The sequence below is a fragment of the Chelonoidis abingdonii genome, chromosome 13, assembly GCF_003597395.2.
Source record: "Chelonoidis abingdonii isolate Lonesome George chromosome 13, CheloAbing_2.0, whole genome shotgun sequence".
Taxonomy (NCBI): Eukaryota; Metazoa; Chordata; order Testudines; family Testudinidae; genus Chelonoidis; species Chelonoidis abingdonii.
The window spans coordinates 30,685,793-30,712,813 of NC_133781.1; the positions used below are offsets into that span (position 1 = coordinate 30,685,793).

General features: G+C 40.7%; 1 protein-coding gene across 3 annotated transcripts in view; it reads right to left on the reverse strand.

Moving 5' to 3' along the window:
• The window catches only part of RPTOR (regulatory associated protein of MTOR complex 1), a 290,490-nt gene that overhangs the window by 133,779 nt on the left and 129,690 nt on the right, over positions 1-27,021 (reverse strand). For all 3 annotated transcript variants that reach the window (XM_075071909.1, XM_032797289.2, XM_032797288.2), the window contains exon 7: positions 11,820-11,879. In XM_075071909.1, coding sequence (XP_074928010.1) covers positions 11,820-11,879 — 60 coding nt within the window. The remainder of the gene's footprint in view (positions 1-11,819; positions 11,880-27,021) is intronic.

The following is a 27,021-nucleotide window of genomic DNA, read 5'->3' on the forward strand; positions in this document are numbered from 1 at the left end:
AATCTCATCTTTGCTGGGAATCAACTTTAACTTCAGAGGGGGACTGGAGGAGCAATTCTCAACTCTCAGATGCTTAAACAAGAGATCATTCAATAATAGGGATAAGTAATCAGCCAAAAATTGAATAAGTCCATCACCAACCAACCTTAGAAACTCAATCACCCTGCACTGAAATTCAGCAGTATCAAGCCTGTACCCATTACTTATGGGAGCTGCTGCCTAATGTTACAGAAAAAAATATGGAATAAAAGGTTGGAGGAAAAGTAAAGCATTTCTTATTTCCTTTCTCACAGTTTTATGATAAAATAAAAAACTGATTGCTTACATTAAATAGTCTAATTTCCATTCCCCTTCAGAAAACAGAGTTAGCTTTCATTTTGTTTATTTTTGCAGAGTTCCACTGAATACACAGATTTTCCTTAGACTTGAGTATCTTAACTGTTTTTCAAATAAAGCAATTTGCAGAGATTCTCAGTGTATTTGCTTGCACACTGTGGGACAAGGTCTTTCAAGGCAGTCCTCAGACCATAACATTATAAATGCTTTTTACCTTTTTGGGTATGTGGCCACTAAAAAACAAACATGGAATGAGCAGAAGGCAGCAAAGCTCCACAAAGAGTTTGTCCCATGTGGGATTTTGCTGCCTTCCTGGTTTCACTTCTCCTGATGTCTTTCATATTATGTTCTGACAATCATTGGAAAGCCCTTGACATCAAGGACCAAGCAGACTTCATTTCTAAATCTAGGCCATAAACAAACAAACAAATAAAATTTAAAAGGGGGAGGGAGGCCACACTGCCTCAGCTCTTGGCTATGGTTTAACATATCTACAGTATCCATTGCTTCTTCCATCAACTATTCGTAACAGTCACCTTTACAAAGCCCTAAATCACTACAGTATATTGTGAAAAGTGCAGACTACGAAATGTCAAGGTCACTGAACTTGTGCCAGGTGCAACTGTCAATGTCCTCAGAAATTTAGCAAAATCCTGTGAATCACTTTAATTACAATGGAAACATTTACTTCAAATGAAGCCAGTTTTCCCCCCCAACTCAGTTGGTAAAGGCTTCACTGCATTAACTTTACTACTGGACATCTAATGTGTATAAAATTGAGATGCACATTAAAATGTATGGCTTATATGTTAGAACAAGATGTTATAGTTAATATTCTCTGATGTGTTCATAAGCAGTGAAAGGGAAAGTTCAAAGTTGGGGTGGTTATCCAAATCTACAACCTTGCTACCAGCTAGGTCCTCAGTCCAATTCTTAACATTTTCTCCTGCCACTAGTATAACCACTGATCACTCTCCTGCCTATCTTTTAAGATCTGGGAAATGTGGTGAGGCAGTAGGTATGGTAGCTCTCTCTGCTGGGCTCCAATCACCAATGCTAATATTTACTAGCTCTCTGGGGCTTCCTTGTTACTTGTGTCTCAAAGAGCATATATGAGGGGAAGCCCAAAGGGTACACAAGTGCCTGAATCTTGCAGTGTAAGTCATTCAGCTAGAAAGATACATCTGCACGTCAATGGTTAGTTCAATCAAAGGGAGCATTTCTCTCATTACCATACAATCATGCGGGTGATACAGAAAGGACATGATTCTAACTGATTTGGCTAACTCCTGAAACCTCGCCCATCTCCTTGAGACAATCAACAAAAGAGTGAAAGTTCTGACAGCATTTATCCTGGAATGTTCTAAAACTTTGTGTCTTTGTTTTCAGTCCTGCCATCTATCTATATTAAGCAATGGAACGGTGTTGCCATGAAAACCATCTTGTTGAGTATGATCATTACTTTGCAAACACAATAAGCTTTGCAGTAAACAAGCACCTGGCTCTTTATCTAACAATGGTGATAAAACTAAGTGCTCCATTTCAATAAGAAATGATTCATTGCCAAAGAGAAAACCTTCTGGATCATCATTCTTAAAGAAAACCTATAAGTCTTCCTCACCCCTCAACTCAAGTACTAATGAGCCACGTTCGTCAGCTAAATATAATGACAAATTGTCACTACTATCCTTTGGTTGCCGACACGTTTAAATCTCAAAATATATTTAAAGTCAAATTTTGGGGTCTTCCATTACACTGACTAGAAGGAATTCTGGGACTGTGAGCTGCCCAGCTTTGGTCCAAAGTTTGCAGTCTTCAAAAGTGAACTAAGAATTATATTTCCTCCCAAGTCAATATTACTTTCCCCCACCGTTTCTCTCTCTCCCTTTCCTACACACCTTGGACTGTTTTTAATTCTGTGTGTTCATGACTATTTTACACTGAAGGGTCTTTGGGGCAAGGATCTCATTGCCTTATAGACCAAGCCACACTACTGATGCCATCAATAATATTTCTTTCCCATTCACTGAGATATGCACCTTGCTGGCTATTCCCATGCTGCAAAACAAAACAACCCAAAACCAGTTTTAGCACTGTTTCTTCAGAAAATTTAGAACAGATTACAAAGTCATGCTGGTCATACTATTTAAAAGAATCATGTTTAGTGTTAGCAACAATTTTATTTAAAAATGGATGAAGCCAGTGCTGTTCTTATCAAAACATGAACAGGTCTGATCCTCCTGACGCTTTCAGCTGGAATGAAAGAATGTCATTGCTAATGGCTACTGAGCAAAAGTGGCAACAGGTGGATGGAGTTTGCTTTAAATAGATGAGCAAGAATTTGCTGGACATGCTAACCCTCAGGAAAGAAAAGTGATAAAAGCAATTATCTTTGATTTCAAAAGTAATGGAAGGGAGCTGAGAACAGAGCTGTGTCGTGAGAGGAACAGTTTGATTCTGACAACTGTAAAAGGCCCTTCATGGAATTCTAAGGGGAAGTGTGAGTCACATAAAGCCTCACTCTTCCTTACTGACATGTGGCTAATACATACTGGGATCCAAGGAAGCACACAGCCAGCACCAGGAGAAATGAATTTATACAAAATCAAAGGCTGTTAAAGGGCAGGATGATCACATTCTGAATGCCAAAGTACATGATCAGCTAAGCATACAATAAGAGGAAATTAGTGCTCCAAATGTTTGAAACTGAGCTTGTTACAGTTCCAGGACTGCTATCAAAACGCCATGCAGAAAAGGTGTCTTCATTCCCTTCTCCTACCAGGTTTCTTGGTTTTCTGCTTCTGTTGAATTTTCCCTAATGGAGTGGTAGCGGGGAAGAGAAGGAGAGGGGAAGGGATGAGAGGCTATTTTGAATGTGTTTGGTTTTGTCTTAAGTTGAGTGTGTGAATCTCATGCTGATTGACTTTCTGCACTACATCTGCCTTCGCGAAGATTTTCCCCTCAGAGATGTGCCAATGGTTGTATATCATGTGACCTGGCCACTGTCATGTCAGTCCAGTCCTGGGTCTTTCTTGAATAGACACTTGCTAATCCCAACAAATTGTGTGTTGGTTTGGGATGTCTAAAAATTACTAAGCGTCCCTGACCTACTCATAATTTGAACTGGGATCTCCAGAGATGAAAAACTAAACTACTATTAACTAACTAATCACACTACTTTGCCTCCGTTCCAATCTACTGTTCTAAAGGCAATTCGGACTAATTGAGATTCTCTGGGCATTTGTTATTTTGTTACCTTACAGCATGATTTCTACATTTTCCCCAATTACTCACATTCTTTCTGCTATGTAGTCTCTTTGGGTTTTGTTTTTCCCACTTCAACTCTAAATTAGTTCCTTGTGAATCATTATTCATCTTATCAGTGACTGACAGACACTAATGAATTACTGATTTCTAGCCTATGACACTCCATAATAGTTATAATGGAAACAAAGGTAATTTTTAGTACCAAACTTGTTATTTCTAGTAATTTTTATAAAGTGAATTTTGCGCTGTTGAAAGGTGCTTGATTGTCAGACCTAGAGACTTGAGATCTGTGTTCCCAAAACAGCTAAAGAACAGGCAGCAGCAAGGCAAGCTATACTGCTCCTGGCTATGTGACTCAACCCTGATCTGCAGGGACTATATATCTAGGTTTTAGAAGACTGTTCACGTCCCACAGATAACATGGTATGTCTGCTAAGATGTGTAACAAAACATTGGTGGCAAGGGAATATGATTCAAGTCAATTGTGATGGTTTGTTGTTTTTTTTTTTTACCATGGATATTTGGTCATTACAAATGATTGTATCCATTAACTCATTTCAGACAAAAAAACTGAACAGCGATCAGATGAGAGGGACTTCTGCTCACTAATTATCTGTACCAGACACCAACAAATGGCCCCGCTGGAAAAAAGCACTGTACATCATTCTCAGTCCCCTGAGTTTCCCAGGTTTCCTCACATTCTGTATGTTCCTTTTAAAAATTGTATTAGTTAACTCCAGCATTAGTTCCAAAATATGGATTATTTTGGCTCCCTCTCAAAGGATTGATAATATAAATGTACGGTAGAGGCAGCAACATGCTTATTCATCAGGCTGCTGAGTGAGCCTAGATAATTAGAAAACTGGACTCTTCAAGGAAGGTGCAGAGTAATTTACTCCCAAACTCATCATCTTAATTAGAAAATAAACTCCTTTCCCAGGTTTAAAGACAGCTAAATTATAAATTACAGTATGGGCTACTGTCTAGCTAGACTTGTCATGGGACAATAATAAAAACATGTGTTCTCTATAATTTATATCTTTATCAGATTATGATGAAAAGGGTTTAATGTTTGCTATCCTCAGGAACCTTTACTCAGAACATTTCTCAGGAAGGCAGCGCTTCTAAAAAGTGTGTTATGGAGATATCAGGAAGGAGCAAGAAATCAGAAAAAACTCTTGTAACAAGTACCCCCTACCGTACTGTGAGTAGTTTTAGTGCAATACTGAGAAACGCTTGATTTCTGGTCTCAGCAACAGCAAAGGAAATATACTAAGCAGGGTGTGGTGGCCAGAGCAAAGGACTAGAAGGCCAAGCAACTGTTTTGCTTTTTGATCTAAGGGGAGTCATCACTCATCTGATTCAGGCAAACTGGTCCTTAAACCTGGGTAACAAAGAGCAAGCTCACTGGAAAGCAGAGGTTCACCTGCACTGAGCCATAGTTGCCAATGGCTACATAAAATCCAAAGTGGCTAAGAGGTCCAAGAGCAAGAGCAAAACCAGCAAGCCTTAGGAAGGACAACCGACTTTACAGAGTGGAGTTCTGACTCCTAACCCCCTTTTTTTCTTCCACAATATCTCACAAATCTGACCCTTCCCCACTTATCCCCAAAACACTTGTCCACACCCTAGTCACCTCCTGTCTTGACCTCTGCAACAACCTCCTCCATCTCTGACCTCCCTGAAACCAATTTGGCTCCTCTCTACTACATGCAGAATTCCTCGTGCAATCATCATTTTTCTCATTCGACTGGACCACGAACCTGCCTCCACTGGTTCCCACGAGTCAGTAGTATTGAGTTATAATTTCTCATCCTCACCTCTGGGACCCTTAGGGTGACCAGATGTCCCAATTTTATAGAGACAGTCCTGATATTTGGAGCTTTTTTTATATATAGGCTCCTATTACCCCCTACCTCCGTCCCGATTTTTCACACTTGCTAACTGGTCACCCTAGGGACCCTGGAGAATTCTACCTCTGTGAGTTCAATCCTTGAGGGGGTCATTTAGGGAACTGGGGTAAAAATCTGTCTGGGGATTGGTCCTGCTTTGAGCAGGGGGTTGGACTAGATGACCTTCTGAGGTCTCTTCCAACCCCAGTCTTCTATGATTCTATGATCTTTTGCATACCTGCTCTGCCAGTGATGCCCAGCTTGATGTCCCATTAATTTTCCTCTCCAATTTCTGAGCTTTTTTCTACAGCAACCTTTATATATGCAATGACTTCCCAATCACAGTTCACCAAACCACTACCCTTACCTCCTGAAAACTACTTACTTAATGACACCCAGAAGGAAATAATAAATCCAATAATAAATTAGAAATGGAAAATCCATTAGCTTGCTCCTCTAGGTTCTACTATTGTATTCTTTCTTCTAGATCAGGAGTTCTCAAACTTCATTGCATCGCGACCCTCTTCTGACAACAAAAATTATTACATGACCCCAGGAAACTAACCAATTGAATTCCTTGAGTCTGTCACTATAAGGCATGTTTTCCAATGTTTAATCATTCTCAAACCTCTTCTCTGAATCCTCTCCAATTTACCATCTGTAAACTTTATCAGCAATTATTTGATATTTTCTTCTAAGTCACTGGTAAAAATGTTACATAGTATAGGACCAAGAATCAATCCCTGCAGAACCCCCTAGAAACTTGCTTGATGATGATTTCTCGTTTACAATTACATTTTCAGACTTATCAGCCCATTTTTAATCCATGTGATATGTGCCATGTTGATTCTGTATCATCCTACTTTCCTAATCAAAATGTCGTGCAGTACCAAGTCAATGTCTTACAGAAGTATATTACATCAACACTCTCTTTATCAAGCAAACTTGCAATCACATAAAAAAATCAAGTTAATTTGATAAGATCTATTTTCCATAAACCCATGCTGTTTGGCATGAATTACCCTCCTTTAATTTTTAATTAATCGAGGCACATCTCAGCCATTTCATTACTTAGCTCAGGATCAAAGTCAGGCTGATAGGCCTATAATTATGAGGGTCGTCTACCGTGCCTTTCTAAATAATGGAACATTAGCTTTCTTCCTGTCCTCCGGAACTTCTCCAACAGTCCAAGACTTATTGAAAAATCAGCATTAACAGTACAGGGAACTCCTTGGACTGTTCTTTTAAAACTCTTGGATGCAAGTTATCCAGACCAGCTGATTTAAAAATGACTAGCTTTAGTAGCTGCTATTTACCATCCTTAGTTACTGTTGGATGGAATGTACTTTATCACCCTCATATAACATGAATGCATCATGTGGCTTTTTCCCAGACAGAGAACAGTAATACTTATTGAACACCTCTGCTTTTTCTACATTATTATTAACAGTTCCACTATTTCCATCTAGTATTGGATGAATACCGTTGTTAGAATTCTTTTTGTTTCTAATATATTTAAGAAACAAGATGTGGTTCTAGATTCTCACGCTATGTAGACAGAAAGGTTTGACAGGATAGGTTTTGCTAATTGATCTGTCACTTGACCAGACATGATTTTTTAGCACTGTGGTTAATGAAGTCAGAAAAACTTAGAAATTATTTTGCCACTTCCATTTTTACTTATTTTTCTGCTTCTGTTGTTTAGATAGCTTACAGCAATCCAGAGCATTTACTAACATGACCACAGCATAGACAGCTACCAATTTCATGCAATTTCTATACACCTTGCTGAAACAAATTCTTCTAGCTTTAAGTATTTAGAATTATTATAAATCTAGTAAAATCAGTAACGTATGTTAACTCTCTCCTAATGTTATGCTTTTATATCATGTGAACTCATAATATCTGTTTGGCCACAATTTTTATATAACTTTGCTCTAGATAATACAGAAAGATTTTAATAACTGATTATGTCACCAATTTACAGTGCTTAGGATTTTGTTCAGACTAAAGAACAAAGCCAACAAAGTAAACCACTCCCCCCGTTCCCACAACATCTGCCTGTTTTAATATACTCTGATTTTTCTTATTCCATTGCTTAAAATGCTGCTATTGCAATAGCCATGAAACAGATTCAGAGGCAGAAGACGACGACACAGGTGGCCCAGGTGGGTTTAAAATGACACTAGTAGAGAATACAGCACTTTTGTAGTCATGTTTCCCAGACCCAGAGAAGAGTTCTGTGTAAGCTCGACTCTCTCACCAACAGACATTGGTCCAATAAAAGATATTACCTCACCCACTGGTAGAGATGTCAGTTTTGTCATTTTCAATTTAGAGTTATACAAGGACTCTTAGCCTCATTTGCCTTGAAAACACAAAAAGATGACCACAATAAGGACAAGTGTATGTCAGCCAAATCACACAATAAACCAAGAAACCCATCTTGGCAGCCAGCTCAACAGCTTTGTCAATACTTAGCGGTTTACTGATTAATCCCTTTCCTCAGCCCCTTAGTTTATGATTTTACATCTTTGAGAATATTCTGAACCCTTCTGCCCACTGCCTATTTATAAGCAGTAGAACACATAGCGGCCCAGTTACACAGCCTAGATTTCCTGCATTTTCAAGTTGAGCTAGTGGCTTCACATATTGTATTCCCACCTAGCAGTGAAACAGAACCGATTTTCAAAGGAGACAACTTTTCTCCTCCATTTCACCTTGAGGTACTCACATATTTGCAATAGATTATCATTAATGACATGTTCGGCAGTCACCAGCCCTGTGGCCGTGCAGGGAACCCTCGGCAGCCCTGCTGTCATGCGATTGAGTGAGTAGGTCTGTGATTGTAAAGCTGCAGAGGGCTCCCCGCACTGCCTCAGGGTGGGCGACACCTGATCTCTGCAATACAAGGTGTGGGAGAAGACCGTGCTCCTGGTGGAGCAAGCTTAAAAATAAGAATTAATAAAAATCATCAAATCATATTGGAGAAGGTCATGTGTCTGACGAAGTGGGTATTCACCCACGAAAGCTTATCCTCCAATACGTCTGTTAGTCTATAAGGTGCCACAGGACTCTCCGTCGCTTTTTGCGGATCCAGACTTACACGGTCACCCCTCTGATACTTCACAGATTGCAAGGAACTCTGGTCCATCTCCCCTGCACTCTTGCACAGTACATTAGTTAAAAACCTGTACTATTGAAAAATCTATACATAGACATGAAGATTTTATAGCAATTGCTAGAACATAAATATTGCTGCAGTGTGCAATGTGATATTTAGAAAACCTCAGTTAAAAATCCACGAAGCATATTGCAAACAGGAAAAGAAAAATCAAATGTGTTCACTGCTGGTGTAATGAAAACAAAACCTAAAAACTCGACATGGCTCATGAATTAGGGGATGGAGAATGTAAAATAGTTCTGGAGATGGATGAAAGAGCTGAATTAATTCTCCAAGTTCTTTTATTTTACTTTAGCAAACAGATTTCTGACCCTGTTTTGCATCGGCTTCTTTTTCACAGCCGATGAGCTGAAGAGATTTCGTTTTGTTTTCCTGCATAATCTGTCACTATCCAAGGGCCTTGCTCTGCCAGTTTTAGTCAATGATCTGGGCTGGATCCTCACTCAGAAACAAGCAGATAAGTGCTGTCACAGTTCCGGGGTTAAATGAACTCTGCCCCCTCCCTCTGTCATCTACTCATGGACCCCCTTTAGGTTTCCGGTCTCCAACCATCACCTCTTTATGCGTGGGGACCTTCATCACTCTCTTTAACAAGGGATTTAAGGTTGCAAGTCCCCGGCAATTCACAGTGCTTATCCCAGCAGGTCTGACCTTTGTCCAGCGCCAGCCATTCTGCTTTCTTCCAGGGTCTGAATGTGTTTACCAGTGACCAGCCTTCACATTTATTTAGGACAAAAACATTACAGAGAAAGCATATAATAAAACAATAAAAAATCTACAGGCATGCCAAGGTTACCAGTTGTCACCCATCTTCCACATGGAGCCCCTGGCAGGTTCCAGTCTTCAAACCGTTCCAGCAGGGCTTTGCCTAGTTACAGTTTCATGTCAGCTGAGGATCACATCAGGGATTCTCAGTGATTTCAGCCTCCTCCTTTATACCACAAGCCTGTTCTTTGTCTACTGGATCTCTTGGACATGGTCTGAACTCATTGATGCATTACTGCCTTCGAAGTTAAGATTAACAGAATCATACTTTGGCTTCTCCTACCTAACCTGCAGATGCTGGAGCCATCTTCACATAGATCAAATGTGTGATGTCAGCAGGGCTTCCAGAATGGGTAAACACTTCTGGGCGCTTGAGCAGCTTGGTATAGACCTATCTCCTAAAATACATTACACGGAACTTTTCCTGGCATTCAACTAGACTTCGAAATTTATTTGGGGTTAAAATGGGCAGGTTTTTCAACACAGAGCTACTTTAACAATGCAATAAGCCAAAAGAGAAGACAGCACGTTAAACTGGATATTTTAGCTGATGGAATCCTACACTCATCACCACGGTTGCAAAATATAATTTGCTACTGGCAGTCTGGGAGCAAGGAATGAGAGCTGCAAATCACTGTACTCTACAGGAACCTATTAAAAAAGCAAAAAAAAAAACAAAACATTAAAACACTACTACTATGTACCCACTGACTGAATACCCCAACCCAACCCCTCCGAACACCACAGAGAATGCCGTTCACCTGAAAGAATGAATGACTGACTCTAATCCTGGAGAACTGAAAGAGGATAATTGGCTCTAGACATTCACGTGTCAGAAGTCCAAGTCCATGGCCTATTCTAATTAATCTTGACAATCAGCGTTTCTCATGGCAAACATCTCAGAAATTGAATTATCTTTTAATAATTGTTTCAAGCTAATTTAACTTGGGTACACAATGTTCTAAGAATAGGAAGCTTCAAAATATTAACCATGTGGCACAAATCTCAGAGACCATCCACACAAACATGTACTACCTCACCTGATGGCAAAAAATACCTTCCTATAAAAATTTTTAAAACAAAGAATGCAATAGATTAATTATAGTTTAGTTTTTCAGTAGCTTGGGTGGCTTGCATAACTTGGACTTTGTTTTGGAGAAGAGTTTACTTAGTCCATCATTTTGCTCTAGGCTGTCCATTAGCCAGTAGCCATGGTCAAATATTGTTTGGTTGAAAGGATTATTATAGGTTTCCATGACATTAAGGATTGAAATATAATCCCATTATTAGATAGAAAGAACACTACAGTGTGCTGAGGAAGTGACAAAACATGTCTTGTTTTTTCTGATTTTACACACACACACTCAGGATATTGAATGGATTTTATCAGTCATGAAAGAGAAAATGATAGCTGTGTTGAGAGACATTCACACTTCAGACAAGTATTGTGAAAGCTTTCCATGCAGAGTTCCAGCACTGTGCACCCAAGACAGCTCTGCCAGTGCATCCCAATCCTGGCCTTGCTGTTCCAGTCTCAGTCTCCCCTGGACACAGCTCTGCCAATGCATCTAAACACCAGAACTGCAGGAACCATTTCAGTTCTGTGCTCTCATATAGTTCTACCAATGCACCTCACTGCCTGACTTTAGACATTCTCTACTACAGCAGTCTTTGCCTGTCTTACGCAGAGGCTTTTGACACATGGTTTTATGTCAGCTAGGGTATAGGCTGAGAGTACTAAACTACTTTCACATGTGACCTTAATGTGTATGAAGTTGTAACTCCAAAAATTGAAGGCTATGAGCATTATCTAACATTTCCATTGATCTCCACTGACAAGCTCTCTCAATGTGTGCCCCAAACCACTAGTTAGGTGGCTTGACAAAACTGATTGCCAAAAAGGTGACTGAAGTTTGGATTCTGGGATGACAGTTGTCAGGCTAGAGTATGTACAACGTAACACGAATGAGACCTAAGTGACCTGTAAGTTAAAAGGTCTGAGCAAAGCTCTAGGGCAAGCATAAGACTCCATCTAAACAGCATTCCCTGCATGAATTCATCCTTCTATAGTCACTGCTTGTTCTGCCAGCCTGTGGTAAAGACAATATAATGAGACACACCATCGGCATGAGAACAAATGCAAAACAAAGGACTAACGGGGTAAGATAGTCAAAGAAAAATGAGCAGAGGTAAACTTAGTACCCCCAAGTGAGTCTTGGGCAACAGAAGCACCCCAAGGAGGTGCATGTGCACAAGTAGAATGAAGGGATCTTGAGGACAATGTGACTAAAAAGCAATTTCCCTTCGCCATCAAACCAACTATAATAATGGAAGTCAGGATAGCAGTAGTTTTAATGTCATAAAATCTTGCTTACTTCTCTATTAAATCCAGCGTGACTCCTGGCACCAATCTGACACTCTTCTGCATGCAAAACCTGTGGAGAACAGAAGAAAAATAATTCACACTATTTAAATATTTAATGACAGAACTCTTGGAGGTTCTGTGGAAAGAATGAGGAAGACAGTTATTACAGTGTTTTTGCTTTTAAAATAACATTTGGTTTGAAAAACTTTGCTGCGGCATAATGAGAATCAAACAAGGCTCTCAACATTCATCGCATTCATGATCGTGCAGTGATTTCCATCGTCACGGTGACAAGCTCGTGGTATTGCAACTGCCACAGTGACATGTTTCCCAACACAAGGAGAGAAAGAAAGGGTTTGCAGTCATCCAGCAGAGTCCCTGGAGAGGGGGAGCGAGACACTAAATAAAGCAGAACTCGCATACACTTGTGAAAGAATGATCTGCGTTGGTTGGGTTTCCCTGAAGAGACCTGGCAAAGCAGGGGGGAGGGAAGAAAAAGTGCGAGAGCAATGTGTCAAGATCAAACACCTGGGTTATATAATTTTAAAATATAAAACACTGATTCCATTTCTCCAGCAATTAAAGGCACCACAATTTCAGAACTGCCCGCACTGAAAAATAAAGAGTCCAGTTAACTCTGTGGTTTGCCATATCTAGAGACTCCAAGACTAGCTAATCTGAGGTGGAAAAGAAGATAGGTGCTCAATTCTCAAGCATCAACCCCCTCTCCCTAAACTTCCTGGGGGAGTTCCTCCACTGACTCCATTACATCCCCAGTCCTCTCATGCAGAGTTTCACAAATCATTTCCAGCAGAATACAAGTTCATATTTTAAAAAAAGTTTCTAGCCTTTGTGATTGGAGAGAAAAACCTATTGAATGGGACCTTGAATCTGAAGACCAGTTGAAACCATAGGGGAACAACTGCCAAAGGCGTAGGTCCTCGTTCCAGCAATTGTCTAAGCAGCAGGGCTGTGTGCTAAGAGATTCCTTTGGGGCCAGGGAAAAGAATCCTCCACCTCCATTTCCAAGCCAATCCAAGGCTGTGCCACTTTCATCCCCAATAAGTGGGGGAAGTATCTGCCCAATTCCCCATGGTACAGCAGCGAGCAAGAACCCCCAGACATCTGTGCTCCTTGATGCACAGGGAGTACCTGGTGGAGTTCTGACAACCCTCCAGCTTTCCCCATTTTACACCCTATTTTCCAGAATATGCATTGCAGCCACCCTTTTTCTAACCAATGACAGGGCAAGGCTCAGAAAAGCTCAATAGTGTCATAGTCAGCTAGTGGTTGTTTCTGATATTCTGTGCCTTTCATCCTAAAGGACCTTAAATTGATAGACAATTTCTACACAGGGACCTCCTACACCCATTGCTGAAATATTAATCCCTATGGGGTGAAATTGCACAGCAATACTGCCCAACAGTGAAGAAAAACACCATCTCCAAAATGCAGGGGGAATTTAAGGAGGCAGAATGTAGCCAGAGCTGGAATTTGACTGAGAGGCCTGGTTTACTGCCCCCATTCATATAAACAGTGCCATGGGATTTTATAACTACATTGGCCAGGGCCTCCGATTTATGTCTCATCCAAAAGATGACCATCCATTCCCTAATGACATGCTGCAGCCATTGTGCATTCATTCACTACTTTCTCAGAAAGAAGAATGTCACCTTTTGACTCACCACTATCAATTTATGCAGCATCAGGTATTTTCTTCTGAGGTCTTCCATCCAAACACTGCAGGGAACTAACCCTGCTTAGTTAGTGAAATCTAATAGGATCTCAGAAAAACGCAGTTTAGCTGCAGGCCACTAAGAGATAGTACGAGTGCTCAGCACTCCCAGCCCCTTACAGTACACACTATAGGAGACCAAGAATTGAACCGCAGTTTCTTGTTGAGCAGCACAGGTCACTTGCCACAAGGCAAATGGATCCTTCAGCTTCCTTTCTTGCAAGGAATTCTGGCAGATGGCTCCCCTATCCCCCCAAGCATTCAGAATAGTGGAGTTGGAAAAATTATCACTCTGTCAAGCGTTTCCTTCTATTTCTAAACTAGGAAAATAAAGCGCACCTTTGAGGGTCAGCTGTAAAAGGCATTTCCCCAAATGACATACATTACGAAGCTGTCACTAAGCACTTCCTTTGGGAGCTTTTGGCAATTAACTATGGGCAAGACATAAATAAGCTTCAGATTCCAGATATTTCAGTGGTGCCTTCGGCTTCTCAAAGGCAACTGAATAATGAAAAAAAGCAGATTGCATTTGATTAGTAAGGGAAACTCCTTTTCTCCAACACAACCCTGCAGCACATATCTATTTGGTATTCAGGAAAAGGGAAGTAGCACAGCAAGCGCTTGCAGCTTTTATGTGTACAGAGCTGGGACTGCTACAGCACTGCCATTGTACTTCAGAGGAGATTAATGCAGGGAATGCTCTGAGCCCTCTTTTAATGAGGCCTCACCATTTCCTTGCAAACTCTGAAATAGGCAGTCGAGTTTACCAAACCCCCATTTAAACTAGTAATGGTCCCTCTCTATTTCCTCACTTAAAAGTAATGATTGACCAGAAAATATGTGTAGAGGATATGGAACATTCTGTTTCTATCTGCAATACCAATCTCACAATCACTTCCATTGCACTGACACTATGTCTCAAACAAGCAGCTGTGATATCATTGCAGGAATCCATCAGGATGGGCTAGAGGGGAAAGTCACTGCATATAAATCTTTTGGTAACCACCGGTGATTAGATAGGAAAGGCAGAAAGGTGCACACAATGGTCAAATGACTTTTAGCAAAATACTACCCTGTAAGTTTGCTCAAGAGTGATGGGAGCTCTAAAGGTTTACTGTTATCCAGAATGTTTTAAAAAAACCAGAACCACGCTTAGCAAAAATTACACTCTGAATGTGTGTTTTAATTCATTGTAGTGTTACCACTTAGTGCAGTGATTGCAAGAGATCTCTCCTGACAAACAGGGTCTGATTTGCTTAGCGTTTGGCTGGGAAACGTCAAGGAAAACCAGAAAGAAAGGTGCTGTAGGAAGTGATAGTACTTTTCCTTCTGATTCAGTATTGATCTAATACCCCCATATGGTGTTAGGGGGCACAATAGGAATTCATATCTTTTAGATAAGACAAAGTCAAAATCAAAGTTCTGACCACCTACCATCGTGAAAGATCTTTTGGTGCTACTTGAAAAAGAAGTGGTTGTGTTCTTCTGGATGTCCTGTCTTCTTTTCAAGTAGACAATTACATTTGGCTTCCCTAAATTCCCCCTACCACCCAAATGGATACAATATTGCCTGTCTTGCATAAAACTCTTCAGTAGTGTGGCTGTGAGATATTATGCAGCTGCAGCACTTCACTCCGGAGGCAGCTACATTTTAGTGGTAAATAAAGAGATCACCATGTTGATCTCTGAGTTTGAGATCCTTAAGGGTGGAAGATTCTATAGATAAATATAGGCTAATTGTAAAGGTCTGAAGATTTGGAATTGGAACAAATTTATCTTATTTAACACCAGTCCTACAACAGCCAAACGCAAGGCCTGCACTTGTCTTTCTTCTTCTGCTACCCAGCACAGTTCCCAAAAATGGAACCAAACCCTGGGTAATGTACACTATTTTGTAAGTTTTGTTTAACTTTTAACATACATGGAAATGAAACCTTTGGCTTCATTTGCAGTTTCCTGATGCTTTCACTTTTGTTGTGGCCTTCTCTTAAGTAGGTAACCTCTCTCAGTATCTGAAAGGGCCAGTTTTCCTGTTTAAGACACATGCAAGTTCTCTGGATCACTCCCAGCAATTTCTCCTGGAAGGTCAGAAACAAACATCTTTTGCATTCATACGAGTTATAAAAATCCCTCGTACTATAAATTCATGGAAGGGAAGAACGGCTCACCAATTTCTATTGCACTACTGAATGAGGGAGAAATGAAGAATAATGTTAGAGCAGCACAAAGTACCTAACCTTTTTGAAAAAAAAAAAAATAAAAAATCAGAAGTGACAACTTTAGCAGAGTCGACCCTCTTTAAAAATACAGGATTATGGAATCATGCTGAGATCAGGATCACTTAGGAGTTCAACAGTCTGCTCCTGTGCATTTTATACTGCTAAACCATGCAAAGTATCCTCACGTGTATCATTTCCAAAATCAGACTACCCACATTAGAGAGATCTGATGTTACTGCAGACCTTTGAATGCTGGCATGACACCAACTCCTGACTCTCCTTCCATAATGCTAGTAAAAGAAGAAATCAGCTCATCCTGGTTCTTGCAGAGGTGAAAATTTTTTTAAGAAGGATTGGAGAAAGTAAGATATGGCCAAAAGAACCAGAACTCCTTTTGTAATCAAAAGGCACAAACAAAAAACCTCCGGCGCATTTCACAGATTTTATTTGAATAATGTAGACATTCATTTATCTTTCCCTTTAGATCCCATTGGATTTTTCCCTATATCAAAATGCCACTCGGAGCTGGACTGTCTGTATTTATCACATTCTTTCTTACCAAAGATTAATTGATCTACATCCTTCCATTTACCTTAGTATTGAAGCTCCTCCTGAGCATTTATGGATTTATCCTCACAACACCCCTGCGAGGTAGGGAAGTATTAATCATCCACTTCTTACAAATAGGGAACTCAGGCCTGGAAATTAAGTGACCTACAGGGCAAGGCCACAGACGAAGTCCAAGTCCAGATCTTCAGAGTTTTAGGCCATTGTCTTAATAATAAAACTAATTCCTTCTAACCCTGCCCATGTTCAAGTTATCTAAAAAACATCCTTTACTTACAAAGATCTGTTCTTCCAAGTGCTATGCTCTCCTTTCCCATGGCCAAATACATTTAGAAACAATTGTGGGTTGTTCCAACACTACTGTTCAGAGAGCTTTACTGTCCAGGTGCTGTATAGCAAGTGGTCTTCTTTAGTCTTAGCTATTTCTATTTCAGTCTATAAAAGATCACATATCCAAAGCTCTTGTAAAACCCTAATGCCCACTAAATAAAAATTCACACTCCACCGAAACCTCAACTCTTCTTCAATAGATAGGGTTTGAGATGCCTCCTAAAGGACTACAGATTTGGGCTATTATGGAAGTGGGATAAAGAATTCCAAAGTCAAGGAATCATCATGGACAGCCCCATGCCAGCCATTCTCTCCTACCAAAGGAACTCCAGCTTGAGAGCCTCCACAGAACTCATCTGTGCTATCACTGCATAAGGAGAGATGCAGCTCTCAGGCAGGCAGATCCCTAGACATTAAGGACTTCATAAGGTCAGAACCAAGAGACAGCTAGCAAAGATCCTGGAACTGGCAGTCTCAGGTTTAAAGCAAAATACACTATTTAAACAAGAAGGCAGCTGCATTCTGCACTAACCTCTGTCTCCAACTTGATTTAAGGTGTAGCCTTACCTGTTGCAATAGTCTAATCCTGAAGTGAGAGAAGCATGGATGACAGCAGTGAGATCTGTGCCAGAGTGAAAGGACCGCAACCTCCTGATCAGAGGCAGCTGTAAAAAAGCCAGCCGGGTCTCTATAGATACATGTATATCTAATAGCAACTGGGAGTCTGACAATCATCAAACAGCAGACACATGCCCTTACGGGGCGGATATCTTTACCATATCCTCTGGTTATGTACTCCAACCTACCAACATTCCATCAGCCTTTTCTGAACTGAGACTCAGCCAGCTTGTTTCCTGATGTTACCAGACACTGGGAAAGAGACTCAACCCACCACACTTTCTGGGTGGATAACATGGAGAAAGAGCATGAGTGCTGAATGGAAACAGACTCCTAACAGCTTTATGCACTCAAACTGGGATGAAAAGAGGGCCCTTGAGACAAACAAACAAATAAATAAATAAAGGTTACCTGACCCAGCACTCTGGAATCTCTCATTTCTGTCCAGTCAAATTAGTGTCCAGGTTACATTTCGGATCCTTTTCCTACAGCTCTGAATGCTTCTCTACTTTCTCTGAGTCCAAAGATGTAGTCAAGAGTCCACATCCCAGTGGAAAAGCCCTACATACTATTAAGACCACATGCTCAAATAGTTGAAATTGGGAATGAAGACATTTTAGACTGTGAACCTTTAGGGCAGGAGAAGCGTCTTTCTATAGGTCTGTATGATGTCTAGCACATTCTGGTCACTAGTGCAGAGTATCTGAGTACTAGTAACAAATACTTTTTGATTCCTCAGTCTGACCGAAACTCTTAACAACACAGTAGTTTGGCTCCCAAGAACAGCCTTACAGTGCACTTTGATTCTATAGGTTGACAGATAATAATTAATTTCTCTTGCAACATCAACACCGCACATTACTTCACGCATAAGCAATTTTAAGAAAACAGTTCATAGTGGTGGATTCACAGTATGCATGCAGTCACAAAAGATACACCTCAGAACTCCTTCCAACTCTGGGTGTATGTGTGCACATATAACTGACTTTGTGTGTCCCTGTTGGCCTTCCTGTGTATCAGTGCAAATATGCTTTGAATTAGTCAAGAATATCCTGAAAAAACAACTCCCAATTTCAGAATAGCTCTCTCTCTCTCTGATCACTACTGTAAAGCCACAGCTGGGAAGTCACCCTGTAAACCTCAGGAAGTCCCCACATGCATAAGCATCTTTAATTCTGGTATTTCTTAACTTTTGAGTACTTGCTGTTGCAAAAATGTTGCTTAATGTTCCTTTAACTTGTTTTGTGTGTGTAATTTCCTAAGTTTTTAAAAAGCCACACTGAAAAAACCAGAAATTCCACCACATGGAACAATTTTGACATTAACATGGGTCATCAAAAATGTTGGGACCGTCAGATCCACAGAACAGACGTGCCACTTGGGCTAATACCAATGACTGTAATAGCTATCATCCTCTACGTCAGGGGTTCTCAAACTGTGTGTTGGGACCCCTCAGGGGGTCGTGACCTGTCAGCCTCCACCCCAATACCCGTTTTTCCTCCAGCGTTTATAATGGTGTTAAATATAAAAAAATGTGTTTTTAATTTATAAGGAGGAGTCGCACTCAGAGGCTTGCTGTGTGAAAGGGGGTACTAGTACTGAAGTCTGAGAACCACTGCTCTAGGTGGACTGGCCACTAGAAAGGGATGAGAGAGAGACTTGCCAATGGGTTTCACAGATATTTAGTGACAGCAGAGGAATGCTGGGATGCAAATCTTGGGTTCTCGTCCAGGTTCTAGTGAACCCAGATCCTTCTGCACTCATTTCCCTCAAAGCCAGACCTCCTCTACTCCAACCCCTACAGCCTGCACTTCCCAGTTCTGTCTCTCCTCTTTCAAGTCTCTCTTTCCAGTTCCTCCTCGTTATCCCAGTCTGTCAGTATTCCCACACAAACTCTGCCTCCAGGAGCGTCATCCAATCCAAGTCTTCTGCCCAACTCCCAGTCCCAGACTCCTCACCCCAGCTCTACTCCCTCTATCAAGACATATGCCAACCTCCCCATCCCCAACTCTGACTCTTGTCCCTCTGCATTCAAGTCTTTCTCTCCCTCACTGCCTGGATACCAGCAGGTGGAACAGCGCAGACAAGACAATCTCCTGGCTCTCAGTGACTGTGCCCAGCACCAGGAGCAGCAATTGCAGGGCAATTCCTGCTCAGCCCCTGCATCCCTGTGCTAGAACATGCTTAGTGCACATAAAATCTTCCCAGAGTTTAGCTGCCAAACTAGCAAGTCTCTACTGAGCATGTGCAAACAAAGATTTTTCAAATGATTATAACTTGGCCAAATTTAGGTAATTTTGCACAAGAACAGCATAAGGTACATCCCTGACACCCTGTCACAGTGCAAGGCCTTGCTCTAAAGCACAGATGCACTAGAACCTCTCAATAAAATTGCTGTTAAAAAAATTTAACACAGGCAAAACAATGTAGTTTCCCCTAATTTTGTTCTCGTAAACCGCTAATGCATTTTGTTGAAACTTTCCAACAAAATTCATCCTGAGGCAGACACCCAAAATGGGTATTTCAGCTCAAATGGTTAAGTTTGCCACAGTTATATGCAACTGAAGATTGGGTCTTATATTGGGAAGTGTCAGGCAGCTTACTATAGGCGGTGCTACAGCTCCGATTATAATTAAGATGCAAAACAGTTCTCGCCAACGTAATTGGTTACAATAAGATCTGTCTTTGAAAATCTGCTTTTCCCAATTTAGTAAGGGGAACATCCATGTTCTTGCACAATCTTCCTCTGCAGTTTTTTCAGTCACTGTTTTAAGAGCCAACTTATAAACCTCATGAAACTTTCAAAGGCCCTCTGACGTAAACACTCCTTTTTCTTTCCTCCTTCCATATGTAAGGGATCTCACTTTGTTCATACAAGTTGAAGGGTTTATAAGAGAGAAGGCAATTTCTTGTAATTTGAAAGAAAGCAGGAGATTATCTGGCTCTGTGTTTAGAAAAAAAAGATTTTCAAGAGCTAAACCAATTACAGAGAAGTTCGCTGGCACTGGGAGCAATGTGGGTGTTATTCTGGATGTTTTTAAATTAGTTGTCTTCAATTTTTTCACAATCCAGAGCAGAGAATGTGTTTTACAGGAGCCTTGTAGCTTTTCAGTTTAAAACCCCAATGTAACATAAAGGGGCAGGCCTTGTGGAGCTAGCTTTTTCTTAAAAAAAACAAAAAAAACCACTTTTTTTTTGCTGCATTGTACACGGTGCAGCTCCAACAATGACAGACACTTGTGATTGTACATCTGAAAAAACTCACTGCAGTTGGGTCCTACAGGCTGGCAGCCTGTACTGCAGCTTCCCACAAACTATTCACCAATCTTTTGAAAGAGATTAATCACCACTATCTCTTTCCTCTCCTATAGGTTTTGTGCCAAAACTGTTGCCCTAAATTGAAGCAATGCAATCAATACCGTTGTACTGGTAATGCCCAGAACCATGAAAAGTGAACCTGTCAAATGGTTTTCACCAGTTATTTCCTAGATTTCTCCCTCTGCCCCTCAAATACCAGAGGGTTTATCTAACCAATCCAGTCTGCTTCCCCCTTCCCTTCCATCTCCCCCTCCTTTTTAAAAAAGGATCTGCTTGAAAACCGCTGCCTATTGGTTAGTGCTGGGCACTGCAGCACAAGAGCCCAGTTCTGAATCCTAGTCTTCTCTGACCTGGCAGGCTAGACTAGGAGTACTACTTGGAAAGTACCCCTCTCCCCACAATCCACTAAGGAGTGGCATTAGTGGAGTTTCCTCAGAAAACAGAAATCCAACCTATGGTATGAAAATGTCAGTTTCTACAGGCAGCACTTCAGAGATTTAATCAGCTTCATTTTGCTGCTCGTACACAATGGAATTGCAAAGTGAGTATGGGGGACCAGTCACAGTACTGATACCCATCAACTCTTGCTGGCAAGCAAATGCAGCAAATCCAACAAAAAAAACCCTATATGATGCCAAGGAAGCTTGGGGGCAGATTCACTAGGTTAACAATGCTTAGTGCCTTTGCTAACTTGCCTGGTATAGTCCCCTCAGCATCAAGAACAGTGGCAGAATGGAAAAGGGCTTTACTCTGCAGTGGGACACAAGTGGATGAGCAGAAGACGTGAAATTGGCTTTCACTCTGCAGCAAGTTGAAAATGGTTTGGACAGATGCTTGAAAATGTTTCATGCGGGTGCTGAATAGTCATCAGAACCTGTTATCAGCACCTATGGATTTAAGAACACTTTAAAGGAAATTGTCAGATTTAAATTCATATAAATGAGTTTCCTTACTTGTATTACTAGAAACTTATTACCTTATTAAACACTGTTTGTTTGTTTTTAAAGTAGGCAAGTTGTTTTATTTGTTTCAGCTTGGTCAATGCAAATAAGCTAGTCTACTTCCTATATATTTAGTCAGTGCTTAATCAATCTCACTTCAGATTCTCATTCAGTGAATGGCACAATGACTGCATATTTCAGGAATTTTGTTTAAAACACAATTTTTTTGCTGAATTTTAATCACAGAAACATTACAAACACACAGATCCTTGTGACCTGTTAGGCCCATTCAAAAGCTTGACTGCCACTGGTTCTTTTCATCTGATTAGAGAGACAGAAAGGCGTTTTAAAAGTTTACTATCACTACTTGATTTGTAAAGAATTCTCTACTCTGTGTTACAACCGCAGTATCTTCATGACCAACTTTTGGCAGAGATGAAGTTTAAGTGATGATTCAGGATTTAATACCAAAGCACTGAAGGTTCTATTCCCCATATAATGGGTTTGCATGTGGCCACGTGACAAGTGCTGACATTTAAATATGAGTACTTCAGCCTGGTGCGAGTTTAAACAGACCTCTTAACTCTTGTGACAAGCAGAAGATGCAGAGGATAGCTTTCTTGTGAGGAAGAACATATTAAGAAATGGTGGTGCAACAAGACCTCACCTAGAGAATGCTGGCAACAGCAAAGACACAGCATGGCTACACTTGCCAGAAGGAAGCAAAAACAAAAAACAAAAAATTAACAGCAAATCATGCTGTAAGAGAATAGTTACGGTTGTCTATTTACAGGGTTAAACACGTTTCACATTATACTTACATACATGCAAACTACAAAGCAACATCAAAAAGGGCATTTAAAATACTTTTTTAAAGCAAAACATTTCAAATACCATGCAGCCAACTTAAGAACCAAGGTACAGAAACAAATCAAAATCATTTTCAATTCACATATCAAACATTCACTTCAGGTACCAAAAACGGAAAGCAACAGAAGTGACGGGCTAGTTTCACGGAATAGGAGGAGGTGGCATGTTTGTACCTAGCAGTCCAGTGCAGTCAGCTGGGATGTGGGAGATTCAGGTTCAAGTCCTCACTCTGGAGCAGGAACCTGAACTCAGGTCTCTCCCATCCCCAAGGGAGTGACCGAGCTACCAGACTAGTGGCTGTTTTGGGATAGGTCTTTTTCCATCTCTCCTCTTAAAGTGGTTACACGTTGTATAAATAATTAAATGTTCATTAGAGCAAGGACTTGAACTTGGATTTCTCACATCCCATGTAAGTATCCTAACCACTCAATATAAGCCACTCTCTCTCTCTGGCCCAATGACTATCCAACTATTATACACACAGTAGAATACTTCAACAGGCAAGACTGAGAATGATCCATGCCAGAACATCCAACAGCTTCAGGCACTTCCCAGGAGGGGTAAAAATCTGCAGCAGGGATTTGAACTTGCATTTCCCACTCCTAAGTCAGTGCCCTAACCTCTGAGCTACTCAGGGACAGCAGCCCCTTCACCTCATCCTCCAGTGGTTTTGTGAATCTAGCCTGAATTTTTTTTTGGGGGGGGGGGGGAGGGGGGTCTGAAACTATTTGAGTGAATAGCTTTGGCTGACCCAAAACTTCATTTTTTGGCAAATAAACCATTTGTTAGAAAAATCTTACCCAGCTCTACCCCAAAGGTAATTTATTCTGACACTGACAGACCAAGATATGCACATGTGAGACAGTCCAGCTGGAAGAGTTATAAGTTATTTTATTTACAAGAATACTGGGGGGTATTCTATTCACACTGAGGAAGCTGCCTGGGAAGTGAATGCTGCTGGTTCTTGGGATTTCACTGGATCACAGTCAGCAAGCGGGTAAAACAATTCTGTATCAAACACCATTTTGTAAAATGGCAAAGCTACTTGTGTTTAACACAGATATTCTATCTCCTTCCATTGCTAGAAATCCCACCACTTTGCAGTGGGCACAGACAGAGTAAAATCATAGTATAACAAGAGGAAGCTCAGCAAACAAAGGAAATATGTCAGAAATCTGATTTAGGTCTCTGTTCAATCAATCAGAGCAAAAGTACATTTATGAAAATATCTTTCATTTAAAAATCAGCATGTGCAGACTAAAAGATCATACTTAGTAATCTTAATGGATCGAGGCCTTATCTTTTCCATTCACCTACCCTCTGTTCCCTCCCAGCTGAACCCATATTCAAAACAAGTTAACTATTCAGAAATCTCCATACAGCTTGGAGAAATTGAGCCTTCAAGAATGTGTTTTGCATACCATGAAATGCACTGGCAGCTGCAGTCCCCAAAGTATTCTCTGAACTACAGAAATATGCCCCCAATGACATGCTGTTTGAAACACTGAATATGGAAACTAAATTTAAATATTGTTATGGTTTGTTTGCTATTGACTCAGGCTTTCATACTCATCCCTGTATTATTTGCTAACCTCTCATACATTAGATGTTGTCAAAACAAATTTAAATCACATACAAATTATTATGGTTGAGGCACAAAGAGACAGCATTCCAAGGAAAAGACTGATGCACTGTCTAACTCAAGCTATTATAACATGTTTTTTAACATGCTGGGGGTGACACCATGATGCCAGAAGTACCATCTTTCAGAGGATATAAAAGCAAGGCCCTTACCACTTGTAGTCATTAAAAAACCCTGTGACATGTTCACTTTTATAGCTGTTTCCTCTGGTGCCCTGCCAAATTTGGGAAGTTACCCTGTCTGTTAAATAATGCTTGCAGTTTCCATCCTATATAGTGTTTACTCCCTGTCCTAAACTGTTGGGTACTTGTTGTTTGAATTGTTAATGATCATAACAATATTTCATCAGTGGGTGAAGTGGTTCTTATATATATAGTATGTAGTGCATTTTGGGATGGCAGATGCCACAGAAACAACCCTAAGACGGCAGGTAAGGGAAACTTCTTGACAACAAAACATGGTGCTTTCAAACGGATCTGAGCATGCTGCTTCCAAAATGCTCCGAAGTCCAGCCAGCTCTGGCAAAGAAGGGATAGTTGAGCCTCTGGAGGGCAGTCTTCTCCTGATATATTGGCACAGTGTGCATCAGACTGGGTCCCAAAGAACTTGCAACAGAAAATGTGATGAATTTTTGCAACCTTATTGGGTTCCAGTAGAGGAGATGATCCAAGTTTGCCCTCAGGTATGTTTTATCTTGCGCACACCCCTATTCAGGTAACATGCACCTCATTCTGTAGCTTTCACACACACACAAAGGTTACATAGGAAGTCACGCTGAATGCTCAGAAGTACAATAGGAAGCTACAAGGAGGGGAAAAACCACACTGCAGTTGATTTGTAGGTTATATTTCTTGATAAGTCATGGAAATCATTTGGAGCCCTGGTGCATAAAGACATTAAGGTACAGCAAGCAGCAATTTTTCTTCCCACACTAACCAATAAAAAAGGAAAAACTGTAAATTTTTTACCCCAAATTTATTTTGCTGAATTACATTAATAACTCAAGTGTACTAAAAGCTCCGAAGTGGCTAAAACTGCAAATAGTCTCTGTTCTTGCCTATGTAAATCTATGTGCTGGAACTGGCTGAATGGTTTCTGAAAGGCTCAGAACGAAAGGCTCCACACAAAAGATCATCATCTTTTATGTATCCTTCCCGTATCCTCTATGCACATTAAAGCTTTAAGATATTGCTTTAATGTCTCTTCCAAATACAGGATTTCCAAATTTATTGACCTGCAGAATCACAAATCTTTTAACAGTAAACTTCTCTGCAGAATATGGACCATATCCTCCTCTGAATCCACATGCAATGAAGTACAGTGTTTCCTAACTTCTAGATTCTTGACTTTGCAATGTTAATAATGTTCTTTTACTGTAGGTTTGTGTATGTTTTATACAGAGCATGCCAATACCACTCAACTATAATACAGGAATCAATGTATTTCTGAGGGTACAGGGTTTAGCATCAATGAATATGAATTTTTACAGTCAAAATTCTATGCCTCACTTTGAAGTGGTATAATCCAAACCTCCTCCTCCCCATGCCAGGTGTCTTCTTGTTCAGGACAGCAATTATCTGTTAATAGCTATACCATTTTAAAATATTTCTTTGGAACTGTATTTTTCTGTTTACAATCTGTAGTTTCTCTGGGTTTCCTTATATACAGAGAGAGACTTACTTTTCACAACATAACATTCTTTTTCACCTTTAGGGAGAAAAATATATACAGGCAACCTTTGAATTTGACAGTGGGAGACCAGATCCAGGATGGCAGTATTCAGGGGACTTCAGTATCTGGGCAGGTAAAGTATTGAGGCTTCTAGACAGCCCAGTCACCCAATGTGCAAGCACCTTGTCAATCACCTGGCTAGGGGCACTTCTGTCCCCTCTTCTGGTCTCACTAAGTCATAGCCTTGGGAGTTCAGCTTCTTGTCTTCCCATGTCCTGGGTGAAAACCTGTGGTTTTCCCACTTAGACTGGAACTCAAGCTATAGTATCCTGTGTCTCAACTCAACAGACCCAACTGGACCTGGCACCCTAAAGTCTTCCCTTCAGAAGCGGTGGCCAGTGGTTAATACAGAGACTTTTGGCATTCTTAAAACAAGGAAATCTTAATCTTACCAAAAGGAACACAGCAGAGCATAAGACAAAGGATTTTAAAACAATAAAAGGCCTATATGCACGTGTATCTTACCTAGGGCTTGCCATCTATTGGCAGACACACTAGGAAAGTCCATCTTTGCTTCAGACCTCTGGCCTCTGGGGTCATTGTCTGTGAGACCTTCTTCTCATCTGCAGCTCCCAACAACACACTCATCCTTCCTTAAGAATGTTATGTTTGTCTTCCTCAGAAGCTCTTAGTCTTGCTTCTTGGGCTTTGGGTGCTCTTGTAGTGACCAGCTGTGATCTACCCCTGGATACCCTATTGAACTCAACAGGGTTTGGAGATGGGACTTCGAAGTGGATGGGTCTAGAATTGTTCGTCAAGTGGGTAAATGAGTGGCAGTCTGAAGCTAAATCTGAATTAACCCCTTATAGTAATACAGTACCCCTCCTTAGAACAGAAAAACCAGACAAAGAAAATTCTTTACTTGTTACACAGCAGCTCCAAATGAGCTTTGGTGGTCTCCTTAGCGGAGAATCAAGGAAATGAGCTTTGGTGGTCTCCTTCTGTTCTTTGGTGGGTACCCAGTTCATGTGGATTAATTCAGAGCATTCAGCACTCACAGGGCACTGAGCTCTCACAGAAGTTCCCCGCACGATGCACTTGTCCAGTGCAGATATTTTCTTTGTTCCACCACATCATCTCTCTAACGTTGTGCAAGAGCTTTGCTCTTGTACAGTTGCTACTGTCTGGACCAAGCTTTTGTATTTCTCTGCCTCTTCAACTTTCTATGTCATTTCAATACATATTTCTTGTTTTTAACTCTTAATTTCTTTCACTGTGCTATTAACACTACTGTACTATTT